Source organism: Drosophila bipectinata, chromosome 2R (assembly GCF_030179905.1).
Source record: "Drosophila bipectinata strain 14024-0381.07 chromosome 2R, DbipHiC1v2, whole genome shotgun sequence".
Classification (NCBI taxonomy): Eukaryota; Metazoa; Arthropoda; class Insecta; order Diptera; family Drosophilidae; genus Drosophila; species Drosophila bipectinata.
Window position 1 is genome coordinate 3,949,324 of NC_091737.1, and position 22,258 is coordinate 3,971,581.

Below are 22,258 nucleotides of genomic sequence, written 5' to 3' on the forward strand. Positions count from 1 at the left end.
AACATGCCCTCCGCTTTTACTAAACGGTATGCAGATCCCTCAAGCTAACGACGTAACGTACCTTGGCGTTCACCTTGATAGACGACTTACCTGGCGTAAGCACATCGAATGCAAAAAGATGCATCTAAAACTGAAAGCCAGCAGCCTCCACTGGATCATAAACTCACGATCGCCACTGTGCCTGGACTACAAGTTACTACTGTACAATTCAGTCCTAAAGCCAATCTGGACGTATGGCTCCCAGCTGTGGGGGAACGCGAGCAGCAGCAACATAGACATCATACAGCGCGCACAATCAAAAATCCTGAGAACTATCACAGGGGCACCTTGGTATGTTCGCAACGAAAACATCCACCGGGATCTGGGCATCCTCGCAGTGAAAGACGAAATCCAGAAGCAAAAAGAGTCATACAAAGAAAAACTGTCTTCGCACCCAAATTTTCTCGCTCGGGGATTGACTCGGGTTTCTAGCGTATCCCGCCTTAGACGCAACGACCTCCCAACCCAGCAATCGATTTTTAGGGCCGTCTAACTCCGTATCAGTCAATATGACTGTTAGTTAAGTTAAAAATATAAGATTTGATACACCTCTTGTTAGTCTCGCAAAGAGAAGATTCAAGAAATAAAAGCAACGTTAAAAAAAAAAAAAAAAAAAAAAAAATATATATTACGTAACCAAAATTTTTTTTGGTTACGACACTCCGTAACCAATCGGAGTGTCGTGATCACGTGCGCTTGTTATCGGAAAAAAGAGTCAGTTTAAAGCTAATAAAAAATGCACTAAACCTAGTAATTTATAAAAAAAAGTTGTTATGGCATCGAAAGGGAGTGGTTTTTACTATATGTTTTCGATTCCCAAATGTTGGATTGTTTGTGATTGTCCCTGTTATTGAGTGTTTTTAAACAGAGCTTTTGTATGTGTTAATCAATAACAAAAACTAATGTTTAGTTAGAGATATAAATTTATTCTTTCTAAGTTAAGTTTAGTACCATGTAAGCAGCGAATAAAGCTGAATGCGAGAATACCCACACGACGCCCCCGACTCCTTCATTTTTCTTACTGAAATCTTATGCGGCAGCAACGCCCCCCTACAAACATATACATATTGGGAGTTTGAATCGAATGAAAACCGTGCTACATATGTATAGGTTAGTATTTTAATCAAACATGTTTGACTATGATTGCACTTCATGTATTGGTTGCGATCGTAAGAAAATCATGTATGAGCCCATTACTCGTGTTTGAAACTTGTTCGTTGACATTGAGTTGGAAAGGAAAAGTTCAATACCCTTATACCCGAAACAAACGGAATAAATCAAATACAGAACTGAATTAGTACTCTAGTATGGGCAAATATTTAACACTCGTCGACTTAAATCTTGGCACACTACATATATATTATGTATGCAAAGTCTGGACAAAATTTTGTGCCGATCGGGGCACGCCTTCTTTTCCGCCCTACAGAAACCAATGCACTCGTGTATACTTTCGACTCTGTAAGAAACACCCTTCAAACAGTCATAAAACCAAATTAAATAATATAATAAATATATACGTATATTTTATAATAAATATTTCTTTAAACATGATTTATACAAAAAATTCCGCTGAAAAATATCGCTAACTGAAATCACAAAGCTCCATGACCAGGAAAACAAAATTCGTGATTACCACTTTACCACAACATATAACCATTTAAAAGACATTTTCACAAAAATTATAAAATATTGCGATGCCCACCTAACCCTGAAGTTCGATAAACACCCCCATATGGTAGACCATTGATGCAAGCTCCAACTGCCCCAGAGAGACCATTGGCGGTCGTGCATATAGACCAGTGGTGGGCAAACTCTTAATTTTCATAACACGCGTTTGGGTCGGAAATTCTACCGCAGCGCTGCCAGCACACTGACATGTGAGCTTATTTGCTCCCATTTTGCCTTATTTGACAGCCTAAACTCAAAAATCAAAATGTTTCCACTGAGAAAAATTTTGTCAGAAATCAGGTTGAATGAAGTTTTCTCCATAGGAAATGTAGGAACGCGTAAATTTCCATTTGTATATAAACTTTTACCAGAAAAGTTTTATTTAGAATAAAATAAAATATTTTAGTGCCTATCCCAACTTTTGAACAAAAAAAATGGAATTAAACTCCGTTTTCGTCACTTCCCGTGCAGCTAATTCCTTATACGCTTCCTTATTCCTTCCTTCAGTTCCGCGAAAACAAGCTCGATCATCTCCGTATGCGTGAACTTAAAATTTGCCACCAATTCTTTCAGTTCCTCCAGCCGAACGCTGGATTTTAGAAAACTGGATTTTCTAAAAAATGATTTGAAGATGCTCATTTGTAAAGCGCGGCTGCGCGGATCACGAATATTTCACAACTATACCGCACTTTGAAGTGGTCATATCATTATTTACGTGTTCAAATTCAAATTATTTGTAATGGATTTTGAAGTTGAAGGTATTTTCTATAAAATGAGATATAATTTGATATATTTATAATAATTATTGTTATTATTATATTACTATGAACTAATGCATGTTTTTTTCCTATATTTTGAACGTATTTTTCATGTTTAGCTTAAGTTTTAGTAGTGATCCCACAAAATTCTACAATTCGTTTGTATACCAATGTGTTTGTCGGTCTCCAAGAGTAACAAATGTGCAAAAATTTTTTGCCAAAATTTGCCTATGTGTCTAATATCGTAAAAATACTAACACCATCTTAACATGAAAGTTGGGTAATTTCCGTTTTTTCAGTTATATGGCAGCTATAGGATATAGTCGGCTGATCCTTATGAAATTTGGCATGTTGAATTATTTTCCCAAAAAGAGCATTCGTACCAAATCAGAATTATCTAGCTTTAAAAACACCGAAGTTATATCATTTCCGATCAATCAGTTATATGGCAGCTATAAGATATAGTCGGCTGATCCTTATGAAATTTGGTAGGTCGTGTTATTTTGTCAAATATAGCATTCTTACAAAAATTGAACTCTCTAACTGTAAAAACACCCAAGTTATAGCATTTTCGATCAATCAGTTATATGGCAGCTATATGATATAGTTGCCCGATCTGGCTGATTTTAATATATTATTTTAGAATAAAAATATAAATATTTTGTGCCAAGTTTCCAGTCCCTACCTCAACTAGAAGTATTTTTGGCCGCTCTCTTCATACAAGCCGGACCACTGTGACACGGTTCGTGGTATCCAGCACTATGGAAATCTGGATCGTCTGAAATCAAAAAATTAAACGTATTTACGATTATTGAAATTTTATCGTGGATAATAAAAAAAAATATTTGACAAAATGGCGACATACCAACTTTGATAGGTTCGTTCCAAAATATCTATCGGATTGAGCTAAAATTTTAAATGGACATGCATAAGTTAACATGTTGTAGTTTATGTTCTGTTAATAAGTTGTATTTATTCGGTCCGCTATCTAACGTGCCCGATTAATTATATAATGATTACCCACGTGGTTTTCGTGAATTGAAGTTTTTATTACGAGACTTGCGCAGTGATGACCGGCGCATGTGATCTCAAAAAATCGACTGAACTAATTACTTAAGGAGGGACATCTGAGTAGAATTTTGAAAAAATCGAAATTTTTTCTCCAAACCGCTTTTTTTGAGTTGGCCGAACACATAACTCGGACAACTCTTAACCTATCGATCTAATTTTGACAGTATACTCAGAATACCTGTGTCTATCGACACACGTAGGATTTGTTTTTTATATTACTTACTTTTTGTATACCCTTGCAGAGGGCATTATAATTTTGTCCAAAAGTGTGCAACGCAGTGAAGGAGACTTCTCCGACCCTATAAAGTATATATATTCTTGATCAGGATCACCTCCTGAGTTGATATGAGCATGTCCGTCTGTCCGTCTGTCTGTTTCTACGCAAACTAGTCTCTTAGTTTTAATGCTATCGACTTGAAACTTTGCACACACCCTTCTCTCCTTTGCAGGCAGTATATAAATCGGAACGGCCCGGATCGGCCGACTATATCCTATAGCTGCCATATAACTGATTGATCGGAAATGGTATAACTTCGGTGTTATTTGAGTTAGAGAGTTCAAATTTTACATGAGAAAAATAATATGACATGCCAAATTTCGTAAGGATCGGCCGACTATTTCCTATTCCTATTTCCTATTTCCTGCCATATAACTGAACGATCGGAAATGACCCAACTGTCGTGTTTTTGAAGATAGAAAGCTGGAACTTGGTACAGATTATATTTTTGACCAGTTTGTCCGACCTACCAAATTTCATAACGATCGACCGACTATATCTTATAGCTGCCATATAACTGAACGATCGGAAATGGTTTTTGATAGAAATGGTTTGAAGATAGAAGTTTGGAACTTTTTTAGATTTTGTATTGTAATAAATTGGATTATATATTTATATTCCCATAAGGAGCGGCCAACTATACCCGATGTTTGCGATATATATCCGGTTTTAACTGCAAGGGTATATAAACTTCGGCTCCGCCCGAAGTTAGCTTTCCTTTCTTGTTTTTATTTTAACATAGTAAGCGTTGAATAGTGTGAGTGAAACGGCTATACAGTACTTCATTATATATTAAAATGAAGTAAAAAACTACGTTTTTTTCGCTCAGTGAATGCTCTGCTCTCATTGTTTTTTAACATGTGTGCGTTTTGCCCCCCACTGCTTTAACTAGTTAAATTAAAATTATTCCTACGAAAATATAAGAGCAATTTATATTAAATTTGTTTTAGAGGTATTCGTAGAACGCTAATTGATTGAATAAATTTGTTACAAAAATCTCTGGTTGCGTAAACTTTAAATTTGTGAAATCATTAATGTGTAGCATTTCTCTTTAGCTATGCTAAAGAGGATGACGCAAAAAAAAAATGACACCAAGGTGTAGTTTAATTTATTTATAGTAAGATTTGTCAAATGTTTAATTGATAAACGTTTGCCTACTTTGTTACCAGTATTTAGTCTGCATTCGTGTAGCCTGCTTTCTTTGCGGTTGTGAGCCCAAGAGATAAACAACAAGTCTAAAGAATTTAGATGTTTAATGATTTTAACATAAATTATCTTTATCTTTTTATGAGGACCGTTGTACCAAGGTCTGCTTCGATCGTTTGTGTCCTATATCGTGGGTTAAGTTTATTTCGCAGGCGTTTGTTCAATTTGACTAGGAAGGTCAACCTCAAAAGTTCTGTCTCGACTTGTTTCGTTTATTTTCTTAGCTGTATCTCCTGAGCTTCATTAACCTTTCCTTTGATTTTGTCTGCAAATTCGGGAGAAATTGAATGAATGATGTCGATCGGCCTTTGAATAAACTTTTTTGTTGTATTATATAGTTGCCTGAAGTATGAGATTGACCGTATCACCCATTCCTCTTTTAAGTTTCAGGTAGCGTGCTATTTCTAAAAGCGTTCTGTGAAACCTTTCCACCTGCCAATTTGAAGTACTATGGAGTGGTGGTGCGTTTGCTATCTTAACATTAAATCTCTTTGAAAAAAGTGATCTGATTGACTCGGAATTAATATTCATTGTCACAAAATATTGTCTTTGAATGAGGATAGAAGTTTATCAATAGCATTATTGCAGGCTCTATATCAGTTATTGTTCGAGAAACTATGGGTTGCACAATGGAAAATTTAGAAAATGTATCAATACTTGTCAAAAATTACTTTCGGTCTGTGGAGAAAATATCAAAGTGCAAGGTCTCGCCTACGTGTGAAGGAATAGGAGTTGTGCCAAGGATTTGCTTCTGCGGATGGCGGTCGTATTTGGTATTTTGACAAACCAAGCAGTTGGCTACAAAACTAGCGGCTAATTGTGACATTTTAGGGTAAAAGTAACACTGAAGAATTCGTTTCACATTTTCCTGCGCGGCCCTGTGCGCTCTGTTGTGCTCCGTAGCTACTATTTCTTTTTGTTCTGCGTTCTTATAAATGTCAATGACCATTTTTTTTGTGTGTCGAAAAGCTGTTGCTGGGAATTCATCTACAAGAATGTTTTGAATGAAAGCAAGTACGGGTAATTCGCAGTGTAGTGCATTTACTCGACCACATCATCAACATAGTTTTCGGCAACATAGTTTTCTTTCCCTGGCTTATAGCTTATGCTTATATTTGAGCATTTGGGTTCCTATCCGATACGGCAAATGCGGACATCGATGTTTTCGGTGTTTTTGGCGAAAAACAAGCAACATAACAAGCAACGCATAATTTCATTTTCCTAAAATAAGGTTTCCTTATTTTTCTTTAGGATATTTTACTATCCCTAAAATAATATCCTTACTTTGCTATCCTTACTGTACAATTCTTAACTCTACTATACATATTTACATAATTACAAGTTTTTTCTTTGTTTAAAAAAAGAAGAAAATCGAAAACGGTCGATGAAAATGAAATATGAAATATGATGAAATTATAAATTGTCCAGCTTTACTAAAAACTTTTTCCGACCCACACGAAGATGCGGGAACGGAGAAGTATTTTTTAACTAGCGTTTTAAACTCGTCGCCATCTGTTGTTATCTAAAATATAATATATAAAATAAATTTGAAAAAATATGTTATTGCATAATGTCTTACCTGCCAGTACGCAAGTGGGTCACATTCTTCGGGCTGGTTGTCTTTCTCAAAATTTTGTCTTATCAGGATAATGGCATATGCCCAGGAAGAGTGCACCTTGTTTTGGTTTTTGACTTGGAGAAATCAAAATCGTCTGATGTAGTGGGTTTGAAGGCAGTTTGGTGAACAGTTCGTGCTGCAAAACTTTAACAGCTTCTTCTGCATTAAATGGAATCAAAAGTCCGTTTAAAACAGGGAAATATTATGGTGGCAACTTGGGGTATTGTGCGTGTCTCATATCTTTCGAGCCTTTTGCTAAGACTAGACTTAATGGTCTAGACTAATTAATAGACGTCAATGTGTTTATGCCTTTGTCTGAGTTGCCCTCAGCGAGTTGCTATTTTTGCAGAAGAGAATACGGATTATCCCCCTGCAACTACTGGCTTCGCTTAAGAAAAGCAACTACAGACTTACATTTTATAAAAATCAGACTGAGATCTGGCAATTTTAGAACATCTTGCACAATAAAGTTGTTTGTGTGCGCTATACAAGGCAAATGCTTATACTCAAGCAACTCACATGATTTTAGCATCGTTGCGTCGATGTCAGTTACAATACAAAGAACCTTATTTGTGGCACCCCAATTATCAAGCACGTCCTTTAGAGTTTCAGAAATATAACTGTCGGGTCAGGCAGCAGCACGGCGTTTAATGTTGATGTTTAAATAATGTTAATGTAATGTTTAGTGCAATGTGTATTTATTAGGCTTAAGTATGTACAAGTAGCTTAGTTGATCGCAAGCCGACTCACTCTCGCCCGCTCGATTTACTAGCTTTCTTAAGAAAGTTTTAGCTCTGCAAATGTCTAGGTCGGGCCGCCCTCTCCATTATCGAGAGCTTTAGATTAGCTGTGACTAGTCGGGCCGCCCTCTCTGTACTTCACTTGACTCCCTGCATGCACCATAAGCTGGTCTATCACCTGATTCATCTGCATGCAGGAATACAAATTAAAACTATTTAAATTAATCAAAGTCTGCGTTTTATTTTAATGGCATTGAAAACCCTCAATGACCAAACATGGGTGACCCCGACGTGATCTAGTTAATATAATTAACAATTTAAAAAAATTTATTGACCCGCGAGAAAAATAGAAAAAAAAATATATAACGTGCCACAACGCAAGTGCATTCGCCTGCGCATAGACTTCATGTATATATACATTCCACAATTCCGCTACGGTTCTGAGCGCACAGTGCGAGCAAATAAATTTTGAGAGATACAATTTTGGCGGCGAAATTATTTACTTCGGGTTGGTCGAAACTTAATATAATCAATCATGAACTCCAGCGGCGCCGTCCCAGAAGCACCCACTCCAACCCGTAGTGCTATTTTAAAGTGCAAGGCCCTGGGTGTTCTCCAGGAATTACAGAGGATCCAAGGAGCACTTCAGCCTGTTTCCAAGGTGGATGATGCCATGCTCCACGTGCGACATGGCCAGATAGTCACCATGTTCAGCGATTTCAAGGCCATCCACGAGAAGTTTGAGGTTTTGGACATTTTGCAGATCAGTTGTGACCTCCGATGGAATGTTTCGGAGCTCGTAGCGACGATGCAGGCCGAAGTTGAGCACGAAATGACCCTTCGCTTTTCTCAAATTGCTGCCCACTCCATCCTTGCTAACGGAATATCCACCATGTATGCTGACCCACGATTAGGTCAAAGTTTTCAAGCGTTACCTCCTCTGCCTCTTCCTACCTTCAGCGGTGGATACTCGGAATGGGCTGAATTTTACTCGATTTTTTTTATTCTAATAAATTGGTTTTTTAATAAATTTATCATACCGATCGGCCAACAATATCCATTATTTGGGATATCCGATCTTAACTGCCAGGGTATATCAACTTTGGCTCCGCTCGAAGTTGGCTTTCCTTTCTTGTTTGATTTCAGATCAACGAGTTTAACTGAATAACAATAACAATAATAGAGCATCTAAACGTTTCTAGTGGAGCGACCGAGACCAACTCGATAAAGTTAAAAAGCGAGAGACGATCCCAAACAAGACGGTAGATGTAGAGGGCCGATCGACTGAAATGTCGAGGAAGGAAGTAACAGAGCGGGTCGAAAGTGCAGAATTGCCCGTCATAGAATGACGCTGCTCTTAAAAATGCAAATTAAAATTTATAATCTTGGCCAGTGGTCGGCACGGCCCTATCCCGAGGGCATAGGAAATTTCTCTGCCCGAGCTCTGCCACACACACTCAGTATAAATGTGTGAAACGTCATGCTCACAGCCTACTTTCTGCTATTCGTTACTAACACTAATGCGGTAAAATCATATCAATGTATTGGGGTGTCGACCACTGATCTAGGCTATTAAGTTTTGGAAGGTCAGCCTTACGAAAACAGCAAATCTTATTTCGCTTTCATCTATAGTGAAAAGGAAGAACAGGTAGTAAACAACGACTGAGTAGGATATATAACTTTAACGCAGATAAATCACCAAACTCAGGTAACGTTATCTTTTTAGAAGCAAAATTGGAGTCAAAAGATATTAAGGCTCTGGTACACTGAGCGCACTGATTTTCTTTATTTCGCGCAGCGAAATTGTTATAATTATTTAGAATAAAAACTATTAGAATTAAATTACACTTAAAGCGACTGTTAGGAATAAGCAAAGTGAACGAGCTAATGGGTTTGCGTGGGACAGGAGCCTTTTCTCATGAGCAGCTTCAATTTCTTGAATAGTGTCACCTCAAAAAATGACGCCAAGATCTTTGTGTATATCAGTGTTGATTAAATTTCCCAATGTCTTTCACTCTAATAACAGCCTTGATTGTGGCTTTGATATAAACCCAAAATTAGGTGGCTATCTTAGAGGTATCAGGGGATAGCCTTCAGACCAATATTTGTCTAAAAGGTGCGACCGCCTGTAACGGTTTTGCTGCCGCGGTCGGCAATTTGTATACCCTTGCAGAGGGTATTTAATCATGGTCAAAAGTGTGCAACGCAGTGAAGAAGACATCTCCGACCCTATAAAGTATATATATTATTGATCAGGATCACCTCCTGAGTTGATCTAAGCATGTCCGTCTGTCTTTTTCTACGCAAATTAGTCTCTCAGTTTTCCAACTATCGACTTGAAACTTTATACCCACTCTTCTTTCATTTGCAAGCAGTATATAAGTCGGAACGACGGAGATCGGCCGACTATATCCCATAGCTGCCATCTAACTGAACGATCGGAAATGAACCAACTTTTCGTGTTTTTGAAGATAGAAGGGTATAAAAATTGAAAACAAAAATTGAATGCGAATAACTTATGAACCGAGTGGACTAATAAAAAACGGTATATTTTTCATATAGATATCATTTAATCATTTTTTTATTCTGTATAGTTATTGGAAATATTTAGTTATAGTGGCTTTGGTTGAGCCTCTCTGGTCGGCTTGCTTATTTCTTATCGCAGCAGTCTTATCTGTTTGGTGCTTTATCGAGGTATGCATTGACCTCTCTTTGAGCTTTGGTCATGTGCGCCCAGCCGGGGGCTATCATTTGCCCATGGTGTGCGACTCCTCTCTTTACAATGCATTTACCGCTAAGCTACGGAAGGCGCTACTTTGTTTAAGCTCATCGCATCACTCGGTCCACCTCCGTCGACCCCACGCTACAGCGTCTCGAATATAACCTTAATAAAGAGAACTAAAAATCTTGGCTGTGTCGACCAACGAAAACGCTCAGTAATTCATCATTTATAAATGCATTTTACTAGAAATTGCAAATTTTTTATGATATATATTCTACTATATTTTCAGATAGAATTCCTGCTCGTTTAGTGCTTTATTTCCTTTCTTGTTCGGGCTTTTTAGTATCATTTATGATGCGAAATGATATGAATTTTGCATTGGTAGCGATGATGCCCAAAAATAATTACACCCAGAATCAAACGAATTATGGATCGCTAAACACTTTGGTAATATATAAAAACAAAAACAGTAAAACATGTTATCATTTTGATTTCAGACCGGTGGCACTGATGAGCAAACATCTTTAGTAAAATCAATTATTATCAGTTCATTTTATTGGTGTTACGTACTTTCCCAAGTAGTTGGAGGCGTTGCCACAGAACTATGTGGAACTAAGTGTGTATTCGGATGGTCACAGCTAGCTACAGCTATTTGTAGCATTATGATGCCGCTAGCAGCAGAAATACATTATATAGCTGTTATTGTTCTACGATCTATTCAAGGATTTGCATCTGGGCTTACATGGCCAGCAATGTATGCAATAGTTGGATATTGGATTCCTCTTACAGAGCGATCGCGATTTATGTCTAGTTTTCAAGGTTTTAGTGTTGGTATTGGATTAACGTATCCTTTATGTGGTTTTATTTTGTCCGAATTTGGATGGCCCTATATTTTTTATACTACTGGATCTTTAGGGCTTGGGTGGTGTATATTATGGTATTTTTTAGCGTATAATACACCACGTGAACATCCTCGTATTACAAACGATGAACTTAATTATATTGAACAAAATGTTAGCAAAGAAATTAACAACGCAGTTAAATTGAAAGTTCCTTGGCTAAAAATATTTGGATCCCTGCCAGCTTGGGCTATTGCTATAACTACATTTGGGCGTATATTTATACACTATATTTTTATTGTAAATGGTCCAACATTCATGGGTAATGTGCTAAAGTTTAATTTTGAAACAAATGGATTCCTATCGGGAATGCCCTTTATTTGCTCATATATTTCATCAGTTTTGTTTTGTTATATAGCTGATAAATGTATATTGTACAAAGTTTTAAGTCTTACTAATGTAAGAAAATTATTCACAGCTCTTTCGCAAATTATACCTGGCTTATTAATTTATTCTATTGGTTATATAGATAATATATACATTTTGCTTACCGTATGGTTTATAGCAGTTATATTTATTACTGCATCGTATGCAGGGGCAATGGCTAACATAATTGATATAGCGCCAAATTATGGACATTCAGCCGCTGTTCTTGCTTTTTGTCAAACAATACATATGTCAGCATCCTTTATTTCGCCATTGACCGCTGGATTTATTGTTATTCGAGAGGTAATGTATGCTTTTGGATTTTTATTTTAAAATTTTAAATATTTGGATTCTTTCTATACCCTTGCAAAGGGTGTTATAATTTTGGTCATAAGTGTGCAGCGAAAAAGGAGACGCTTCGGTTATTTTGTACACAAACTTTTCAATCAATTTTAAAGCTAATGATTTGATTGACTATGATATAACTTTGTTGATTTTAAAGCAGGTGAAACAGGACTCGAAAACTTTGAATTTTCGCCGTTAGTTTAACAAATGAGCATAAGTCGCTTACTACATTCGCTTTCTAAAATTTCTTTAGGTCTTAAATAATTTAAAAGTCAGCGTAATCTACGCTTCGTTCAGTGCAGAAGTTCGATTTTCTTACCAATACACTCTTACTCTTACTTTTATAGAGTATATTGCAGTGGTGAATATGTATGTAACATAGAGAAAGAATAATATCCGACCCCATAAAGTGTATATGTTTTTGATCAGCATCAACAGCCGAGTCGATATACATAGCTATGTCCGCCGCCATAAATGGCAAATTTCTCTAGCACATCCAGTACATCAATGTTTTTTGAGAAAATTTTGATGCCAAACTATTTCTTTAGTTAATTTTTTTTTTTAGAAAAACAAATTTCATTTAAATCGGCAGATATTTAGGTGTGTATAAAAGACTATAAGCGACTATATATGGTATTCGCGTAGATCAAGTTGGTGTCAAAATTTTGCGATAAATTTTTTCTGATCCCATTTTTAGCAAACTCGTGCGTTATACAACATGTCATTAAGGTCGACTAACTATGTTACATAGCTGCCATATAAATGAACAATTCCAAATTTTACAACTCTTTGAAGGTAGAAGCTCGGAACTTGTTCAAAAATTAGTATTATAAGAAATGAATCTTATTATTTAATTAATAATATAAACTTCCACTTAACAGGAAGGGTATATAACCTTCGTCTTTGGTCGAAACTTTCTTGTTTTGTTTTTCATAAGATCATACCGGAGAAAATTTTAATCAGGTATAGAACTTTATTGAAGGACTTAAAAATGAAACTAAAATTAATACAAAAACAAATTTAACTTCCTCAACTCCAAAAAATAATGAAAATTATATGAATCCCCTAAAGTTGCTTCCGTCCTAAAAGCAGAAGGCAAAAAAAATAATAATTGCAATTTTTCACCAGAGAATAATGTCATTATAGGACAAAACTTAGAAAAATCAAAAATTCTAGCTGGCTTTCTATTGGCGACTATTAGGAACTAAAAATAGTTTAAATCTGTTCGAAATTATCTTTGATTGTGACTGGCATATCAAAGGTGAAAAATAGTTGAATTAGCACTGAAAAGTAGGACGAATCTACTCAAAAAAGAAGGCTAAAACGGATCCCATTCATGGACCAAAATCACTTTTTCTGCAAAAAAAAATTTTTATATCCGGTACTCGTAGAGTACAGGGGTATATTGTATTCATGTAAATGTATGTAAAACAGGGGTGCCCAAGCTCAGCATACGGCAGAGAAAACTCCAATACCAATGCAAAAAATCACCAATACATTGGAGCGAGAAATTTTTATGCAAGTCATGTCGGTTTACTGCAAAAAAATTATATTACCATCGTCATTGGAGTCGTCAAAGTAATAAAAAAATATTTAAAATTAAAAAATGTAATAAAATTTTAAATAAAAGAAATTCATAGCTCCCATGTCAACCATTTTGTTTGAGATCTCAACCAAAACTTATTTTTTGCAGTGAAAAGTTTTCGGCAATACAAAAACGAAGCCTTCGTATTAGTACGAAAAACTGAGAGACTATACAATTGTTGTTGCTTAACTCGGAAACGGAAGCAAAGAACGAAGAGAGTAGGAAAAAACGAAACATTTTTTTTGTATTTGGGCTTTGCCTATGCTAAGAGCAACACTCCGTAAAGAGCACCGAGAGCAATGGGGCTGGGCACCCCTGATGTAAAATACGAGATGTGTTCAAAAAGTAAGGTGACTTTGTATTTTCAAGAAAAACTATTAATTTATTTGTCAATACTTATGTTGTCCCCTTCAAAGTAATCCCTCTCAGATATGAAATTCTTATGCCAACGGTTTTTTCAATTCTCAAAGAACTTCCCAAAAGCGTCCTTTGGTTTGGTTTCGATATCATAATTATATACCAGAGGTCGGCACGGCCCTATCTCGGGGGCATAGGAAATTTCTCTGCCCGAGCTCTGCCACACACACACAGTATAAATGTGTGAAACGTCATGCTCACAGCCTACTTTCTGCTATTCGTTACTAACACTAATGCGGTAAAATTATATCAATGTATTGGGGTGCCGACCACTGCTATATACCCATGATTCGTCACCATTGGTGATTAGTCGTCGTTGACGCCATTCAACAGCTCTTGAGGGATGCTCATGCCACGGTTCTTTTATTCCAAATTCAGCTATTTCGGAACAAACTTCGCTGACCCACGACTCATTCCCAAAACGTTTGACACGAGCCAAGCTATACACCGACATCTTCAGCAACTTCTCTGATAGTTATTCGACGATATTCCAAAACAATTTCTTCACTGGTTGAACGTATTCATCAGTTGTTGACGTGCTGGGGCGTCCAGAGCGAGGCTCGTCATTGGCATCTTGGAAGAGCCACTTGTAAACATTTTTTTTTACTCGGAACAGTTTTATTTCTTCACTGGTTGAACGTATTCATCAGTTGTTGACGTGCTGGGGCGTCCAGAGCGAGGCTCGTCATTGGCATCTTGGAAGAGCCACTTGTAAACATTTTTTTTTACTCGGAACAGTTTTACCGAATGCAACTGTCAACATTTCAAGTGTTTCGGAGCACTTAATTTTATTTTTTTACACAAAATTTGATGCAAATTCTTTGATCCATATTTTTTTATAGCAAAAAGTCGCCGAGCACGGAAAAAAACTTGTAACCTTTACGCCTCTCACAACCAAACAGAAAAGGAAATTCAATTGAAACTTGGGACAGATGTTAGAGAAGAGTGTACCAACATAACAAAACAAAAAAATCGATTATCGAAAATAAGTTGCCCGTGAAATTTGAAAAGTCACCTTACTTTTTGAACACACCTCGTATATCTCGTGTAAAATTAAAAGAAGGTAAAAATGAGAATAAATCACCTCCAAGTATATACATATATTCTTGATCAGCATTAACAGCCGAGTCTATATAGCAGTGGGGGGCAAACTCTCATTTTCAATAGCAAGCATGCATTCGGTTGGAAATTCTGCCGCAGCGCTGCGTCACTGTTGCTAAAAAAGCTTTCATTAATATAAAAAGGCACTATTTAAGTGCCCATTTAAACTTTTAAATTAACGAAAAACTAAATAAAATACAAAGTTTTTTCACTCAGTGAATGCCCTGCTCTCATTGTTTTTTGCTGCTTACGCACACACTCAAATGTTAAACATGGACATGTCCGTCTGCTTTAGAAACGTGTGGATTTTAGAGACTATAAAAGTATTAGCTTTTGTATCAAATTTTTGTCACGTCCCTCACGTGTCAGGTGTTCATCCCCCACAAATTTCATATTTCTGTAGCGCCAGTACAGGAAGAGTTTTTGATTTTATATCTGATCTGAATTCAGAATTTATATCTGTAAAACAAAATTCAGCCAAATCGAGTATTAATATAAGGAGATATAGAAATTTATATGCCAATTCGCATAGTAGCGTGTTGGAATTTTAAGCGCGTGGACCTCGGAGATAAGAGAAACAAGAGAAAAATCTTTAATTTTGAACTTCGCGAATTGCTGGGCTCTCCTAAGCAAAATAGAGATAGAATGTTTTTAGAAGAATATATTTTTTGAGATTTGAAGGATTTGAAGCTATTGTAGTTCAAAAATAATCCTAAAAAAACATAAAAGGGTATCAGGTCACAAGTTTCTATTCCTTTTATTTGGAAAATTAAAATACAAGCGTGATTGTTGGTATAGGTAAGTTAAATAATAAAAATCTTCTATGGTAGAAAGGAACGTCAAAATTAGCATCTTAAACAGCACAAATCAGAACTTTGTTTTTTTGGTACCGATTCGATGTCATTTCGGTGTATGCGATATATTAATTTTATGCAAAATGTTGGGTGATTGAAAAAAAAGTTAAAATTTTTACGAAAAAAAAACGTCACAAAATTGTTGATAAAAAACAAGTAAGCAATATAAAAAAAAATCCTACGTGTGTCGATAGATAAAGGTACAGTAGCGGACAATGAAATCCGGTCAGGCAGAAAATACTACTTTTTATACCCTTGCAGAGGGTATTATAATTTTGGTAAAAAGTGTGCAACGCAGTTAAGGAGACATCTCAGACCCTATATATATATATATTCTTGATCAGGATCACCTCCTGAGTTGATATGAGCATGTCCGTCTGTCTGTTTCTACGCAAACTAGTCTCTCAGTTTTAAAGCTATCGTCTTGAAACTTTGCACACACCCTTCTTTCCTTTGCACGCAGTTTATAAGTCGGGATGGCCCGGATCGGTCGACTATATTCTATAGCTGCCATATAACTGATTGATCGGAAATGGTATAACTTTGGTGTTTTTAAAGTTTTAAAAGTGAGAGCTTTTTTTTGGCAAAATAATACGACATGCCAAATTTCGTAAGGATCGGCCGACTATATCTTATAGCTGCCATATAACTGAACGATCGGAAATGACTCAACTTTCGTGTTTTTGAAGATAGAAAGCTGGAACTTGGTACAGATTATATTTTTGGTCAGTTGATTCGACCTACCAAATTTCATTAGGACTATATGCTATAGCTGCCATATAACTGAACGATCGGAAATGGTATTTGGTAGAAATATCAACTTTCGTATTTTTGAAAATAGAAGTTTGGGACTTTTTTTAGATTTTGTATTGTAATAAATTGGATTATATATTCCTTTTCCCATAAGGATCGGCCAACTATATCCGATGTTTGCGATATATATCCGGTTTTAACTGCAAGGGTAGATAAACTTCGCCTACATATACTTTGAAATGTAGGCAATCAAAAAAATTTTTTTTTTTGGGGTGGAAGGTGACTATTCAGAACACCTTGGAACTTTTCAGCATTCACAGTTCCATCAATTAATGCCAGATCACCAAGTAAAAAAGGCATCTCCGGACCATTCGGCATCCTCCTTGCTTGACCTTTCGCCGTAAGCAATTATTTTTGAAGCGTTTGTCGCGTTTGGGGCGCACCTAGCTCATACTATTGTAAGACAAATGGATTATTTTGGTGTCGTTACAAAAAATGACGTTTCGCCAATCATGTACGGTACAAGATTCGTGCATTTTGACTCACTGTAGCCTTTTCTGGAGTATTTTTTTGGTCAAGACTGGGTTTTTCGCTGTTCGCCGGCCATGAAGTCCTGCCTCCTCAATGTTCCTTCGAAAAGTTCGAAGTATGAAATGTATGAAATCCTCGAAAGAAGACTTAATAAATCCAACGTTAGAGCTTATTCCTCGGAAGCTTAAGATTTTCGATTGTAAGGCCAATATGGCCCCTTGGAAATTATCACTCATTTTCGATAAATTAAAAAAAAATTTTTATTTTAACATTAGAGGTTTAAGGGGTTACGCCACCCTGACCGCGTGGAAACGGGACGGTTTTTCAGGAATTTCTTGTGACTAAACTAGTTGAGATAGGATTTTTCCACTTTTATTTCTATTTAATACAACTAATGAGCTTTATAAATTCTAAAAAAAAATTTGTTTTCAATTCAAAATGGCCGGAGTGCTCCTTGATGGTGGGCATGATTCACGTGTCAATTTTCATCAGAAAAAAGTAAACAAAATTTTTTTTTAAAAAGTGATAAATTTCGAACAGAGTGACGTAGCCGTTTTAGAAAAGAAGAAAAATTACGCAAATGAGAGCACTTCAAAACTTGACTCAATGTTTTGGGCAAAAAATTTCGTACTAAAAATTGCATAAAAAAATTTCTATCCATTGGATCGAAAAAATCCTACGTCACTCTGTGGAAAATCTATGTAAGAAGATGTGTTTCAATTTTCATGTCAATCGGTTGAACAGTTTTTGAGTTATCATGCCCACCGTCTTGAAAAAAGTGGTTTCGAGAAAAACGCAAAAGAAGAACAGAAGTGTCTTAGGTGCCCTCCTGCCGTGCCGATTTCAAATAAACATAACTTCCATAATTATCAAGATATTGTCTTCGGGGACGTCTTAAAATACGCGTAAGAATATAGTCTTTTAAATTAGGTAAAAATTGAAAATTTTAATTTTTTGAAAATTTCAGGGTGGCGTAACCCCTTAATAATTTAAAAAATGCTTTCAGATCATGAAAGCTAAATGACTTCCGGATATAATGGTAAAATTTCAACTCGATATAATAACACGCGCTCCTACCACACTAATGCAAAGTTCAAATTTAGTGCAAGTACTTAGGTTTCCGGATTTCATTGTCCGCTACTGTACTTTAAATTTACTGTCAAAATTCAAAATCGATCGGTTAAGATTTGTTTGAGTTATGTTTCCGACAGTCTCAAAAAATGTGGTTTCGAGAAAAACGCGTTTAAAGTTTTAAGTACTGTGGCATATACCTGTAAGGCATTGCCGCAGAATGGAAAGTTTCGACACTTGGACACTTTTGTCAGACTCTATCTTTTGATATGTTATTTTGAAGACCTTAAAAAATTTTTGAAGCGAAAAACAAAAAAACATTTTGTAATAATTAATAGTGATAAAACTTGAATCCGATAAAAAATTAAATACTAATTAAAGGGTATATTAATTAATTGAGCGTTTTCAGTAATAACCTGTTGCTTAGAAATAAGAGTTCGTTCAATTTTACTCGTAAATAAGAAGAAGATTGAAGATGAAGATCGAAAGAAAACCGAAACCGCAAGAGCGATTGATAATGGAGGCGGTATTGACCGGCGACCGGTGATGTGCCAGATAGTGAGCGAGATGACTAGGGTTACAGCGGAGAGCGTTACCAACGCCGCCGAGACACAGACAAAACGGGGGTTGAAACGACGAGAGGAGCGTAACGCAACAGGGGAAATAAATTATTTTCACCAGATTACGGTTTACCAGCGGTTACGTGACCCGACAGTGTCAAAATAAATGGGAGCATCATTTAATACATTTTTTTAAACTTTATTTACGAAAAACTAAATTTTGCTAATTTAAGTCATGGAATTTATTATTTTTTATGCTTTAATCAAAAATTGCAACACTATGGTTAATCGAACTGTTTACAATAAAGTGAAGTTTATTGGGATAGATTTGCCACTGGAAAGAACTTTAGGGGTTTAACCGTGAGGATGCGATGGGAAGGTTTCGGTGTCTGTGTTCGGGAAGATGGTTTCTGTATCGTAAAGTGCTGCCGCTCGTAATGTCTTGGATTTCGAAGGTGCGGAGGTGAAAGCGAACACGTTGGGGGAAGGCGGCTGCGTTGGGCTTCGCCATAAATATTATAGGGCCCCGACGTTGCCGGGGTTTTTGATGATAAAAGCTTGGGACTAAATTATTAATTGTTTATATAAATATAATTATTTTCTTACTCTAAAAACAATAAAGTTATGGCCGATCAATATAGGATATATAGGATATAATTATGATAAAGCTGACTATATTCCGTCGATTGGGCCGTTCCGAATATAATAAGTGAAAAGGAAAGAAGCCAAAGTTTGATTGTCGATAGTTAGTAGCTTTAAAACGGAGAGACAAGTTAGAGTAAAAACAAACAGACAGATTGACATGCCTATATCAACTCAGAACGTGATCCTGATCAAGAATATATATGCTTTCAAGGGTCAAAGATGTCTCCCTAACTGCGTTGCACACTTTTGACCGAAGTTATAATACCCTCCACAGGGTATCAACTTCGGGAGTTTCTAAAGCTAGCTTTTTTTATTAAGTTGTAAAATACCTAATACTAAGACTTGGGCTTAAAATATAACTATAATAATTAAATGCTTATATTTAAGACGAAATAATATACAAGTTTTATTTTTTTTTTAGGATTCCATTGAACAATGGCGAAAAGTTTTTGAAGTTTCTGCAATTATATCTATATCGACATATGTTGTTTATCAAATTTTTGGAACAGCTGATATACAACCATGGAATCTAAAGAAACCCCCAATTGAAAACGAAAATAAAGAAAGCCCTCTTTTATCCAAAGTAAATAAAGATTGTCAAAATGATAATATGCCGATGTAGTTTACGTATTCAAATTAATATTATTGGTTGTAAACATTTTAGTATTTAAATATATTGTTATTGTATATATTCTATGAACGGTTTGTTATAATAAATTTAAACAGCTCACAATATGTATGTTTATATACATAAAGCAAAATTTAAAGAATGGTTATATATACCTATTTATTTGTTTATTTTTTTTAATAATTTAATAATTTTTGAGGTCTAAAATTTTTAACTAAAATTAAAAAAGGTCTAAATAACTAAAATTTTTGTTTAAGGTTTTAATCAGGTTTTAATTCATGTCGTTTTCTTATGTTTAAGAAAAGAGAATTATACAATGAGTCCCTACTCAGAGCATGAAAAAAATTTTGATCATTTGAAAGTCCGGAAAATATCGGACATTTTTTTTTCGCGATCTTTCAGAATTTTGGAAATAGCTTGTGCATCAGCTAGCGTTACTTCATTCATCATAACGCTTAGAGGCCCAGGCGACCGAGAGGCGCTCGAGAAACGATTTATTAGTTTTTATTAAGCTATTTGTTATTAGTTAAGCCAAGAAGAGTTAGTAAGGAAATTTAAACTACTAGATTTTAAACTTGATGGACAGGAAAGAGATGTTATTGAGTAGAGACCATTGTAGTTGGAACATAAGACCCTAAAAGGGTCGTGCTGTGCATATGTCGAACTAAAATGGGTAAGGAATAGAAGACTAAAGTTTCTAGTCCTTCTATTAGGAATATTACAATTTAAGCGTGTTAGTAAATGCTGGATATCTACATCCCCATTGATTAGGTTATGTAGAAAAACGACACCCAGCATTTGCTTAACCCTTAAAATGTTCAGAAATTCTTTTGTACAGATGCTATGCGGTCCTGATGTCCCCCATACTGGGGACGGACCAAAGAAATGAATAAGCTTTTAGTAATGACCATCTTTTAATGAAACCAAGGACACCTTTAGCCTTATTAAGGGGTCACGCCACCCTGAAATTTTCAAAAAATCGTTTTTTTTTTTACTTAATTTAAAAGACTATATTCTTACGCGTATTTTAAGACGTCCCCGAAGACAATATCTTGATAATTATGGAAGTTATGTTTATTTGAAGGCGGCACTGCAGGAGGGCACCTAAGACACTTCTTTTTCTTCTTTTGAGTTTTTCTCGAAACCACTTTTTTCAAGACGGTGGGCATGATAACTCAAAAACTGTTCAACCGATTGACTTGAAAATTGAAACACATCTTTTTACATAGATTTTCCACAGAGTGACGTAGGATTTTTTTGATCCAATGGATAGAAATTTTTTTATGCAATTTTTAGTACGAAATTTTTTGCCCAAAACATTGAGTCAAGTTTTGAAGTGCTCTCATTTGCGTAATTTTTCTTCTTTTCTAAAACGGCTACGTCACTCTGTTCGAAATTTATCACTTTTTAAAAAAAAATTTTGTTTACTTTTTTCTGATGAAAATTGACACGTGAATCATGCCCACCATCAAGGAGCACTCCGGAAAAACCCATGATCGCCGATGTTCATATCTCCGCCATTTTGAATTGAAAACAAATTTTTTTTTAGAATTTATAAAGCTCATTAGTTGTATTAAATAGAAATAAAAGTGGAAAAATCCTATCTCAACTAGTTTAGTCACAAGAAATTCCTGAAAAACCGTCCCGTTTCCACGCGGTCAGGGTGGCGTAACCCCTTAACCATTGTGGAAATATGGTCTGCAAGTTTAAGTTTAGAGTCTAATAGGACACCGAGATTGTCTGTTAAGGCAGAAGTTTGAACTTGTTTTTAGTTTATAATTTGTTTATTATGCTTAAGTATAAACATATCGCGATATAAAAAAATGTATTTATAGCATGGTAACATTTTTTTAAGGTGACATTTGCAGTCATGTTAGAATATCGGAACAATCAAATACATCGATAAGGCAATAAGGTTTGTAAAAATCATCTTTACGGAAACAGCGAATCTTATTTACCACGGATGGAAACATCCGATCGATACCAGAATTGGTTTTGATTAAAACCTCAAGCGTGGGGTAATTCGGATACTCTGGGGTTGAAAAGAGTGGTACCATCAGGATCCAATACAAAGCATAAGTCTAATAGCCGACCTAACAAATTTCTTACACGATTAATTTTACCTAGATACATGTCAAACATGTCCGCGGTGAAGTCATGGTGCGTGATCAGTGATGGTGAGTTTCGACATTAGACCACTTTAATTCTGGGATGTTAAAGTCACCCAAAGCTACAAACTGGTCACGATTGCTCAGAACATTAAAAACTGATTGAATAGCGAACTAATGATACCAGTATGTGGGAAGGCGAAGGCGGTATATATTAACAGGTAATGAATACAAATTTAGCAGACAAAATGATTTTAATTCAAATAAATTCTATGTCACGGTTTGTCTATCGGCTT

The 22,258-nt window shown here is 35.8% G+C and overlaps 1 protein-coding gene across 9 annotated transcripts in view; it reads left to right on the plus strand.

Annotated features, from left to right (window-relative positions):
• The window catches only part of MFS17 (Major Facilitator Superfamily Transporter 17), a 52,858-nt gene extending 32,899 nt beyond the window's left edge, over positions 1 to 19,959 (plus strand). For all 9 annotated transcript variants that reach the window (XM_043210924.2, XM_070277964.1, XM_043210923.2 and 6 more), the window contains exons 5-7: positions 10,389 to 10,546; positions 10,597 to 11,667; positions 19,648 to 19,959. In XM_043210924.2, coding sequence (XP_043066859.1) covers positions 10,389 to 10,546; positions 10,597 to 11,667; positions 19,648 to 19,848 — 1,430 coding nt within the window. In that variant the 3' untranslated portion in view covers positions 19,849 to 19,959. The remainder of the gene's footprint in view (positions 1 to 10,388; positions 10,547 to 10,596; positions 11,668 to 19,647) is intronic.
• The last annotated feature ends 2,299 nt before the right edge of the window (positions 19,960 to 22,258 follow it).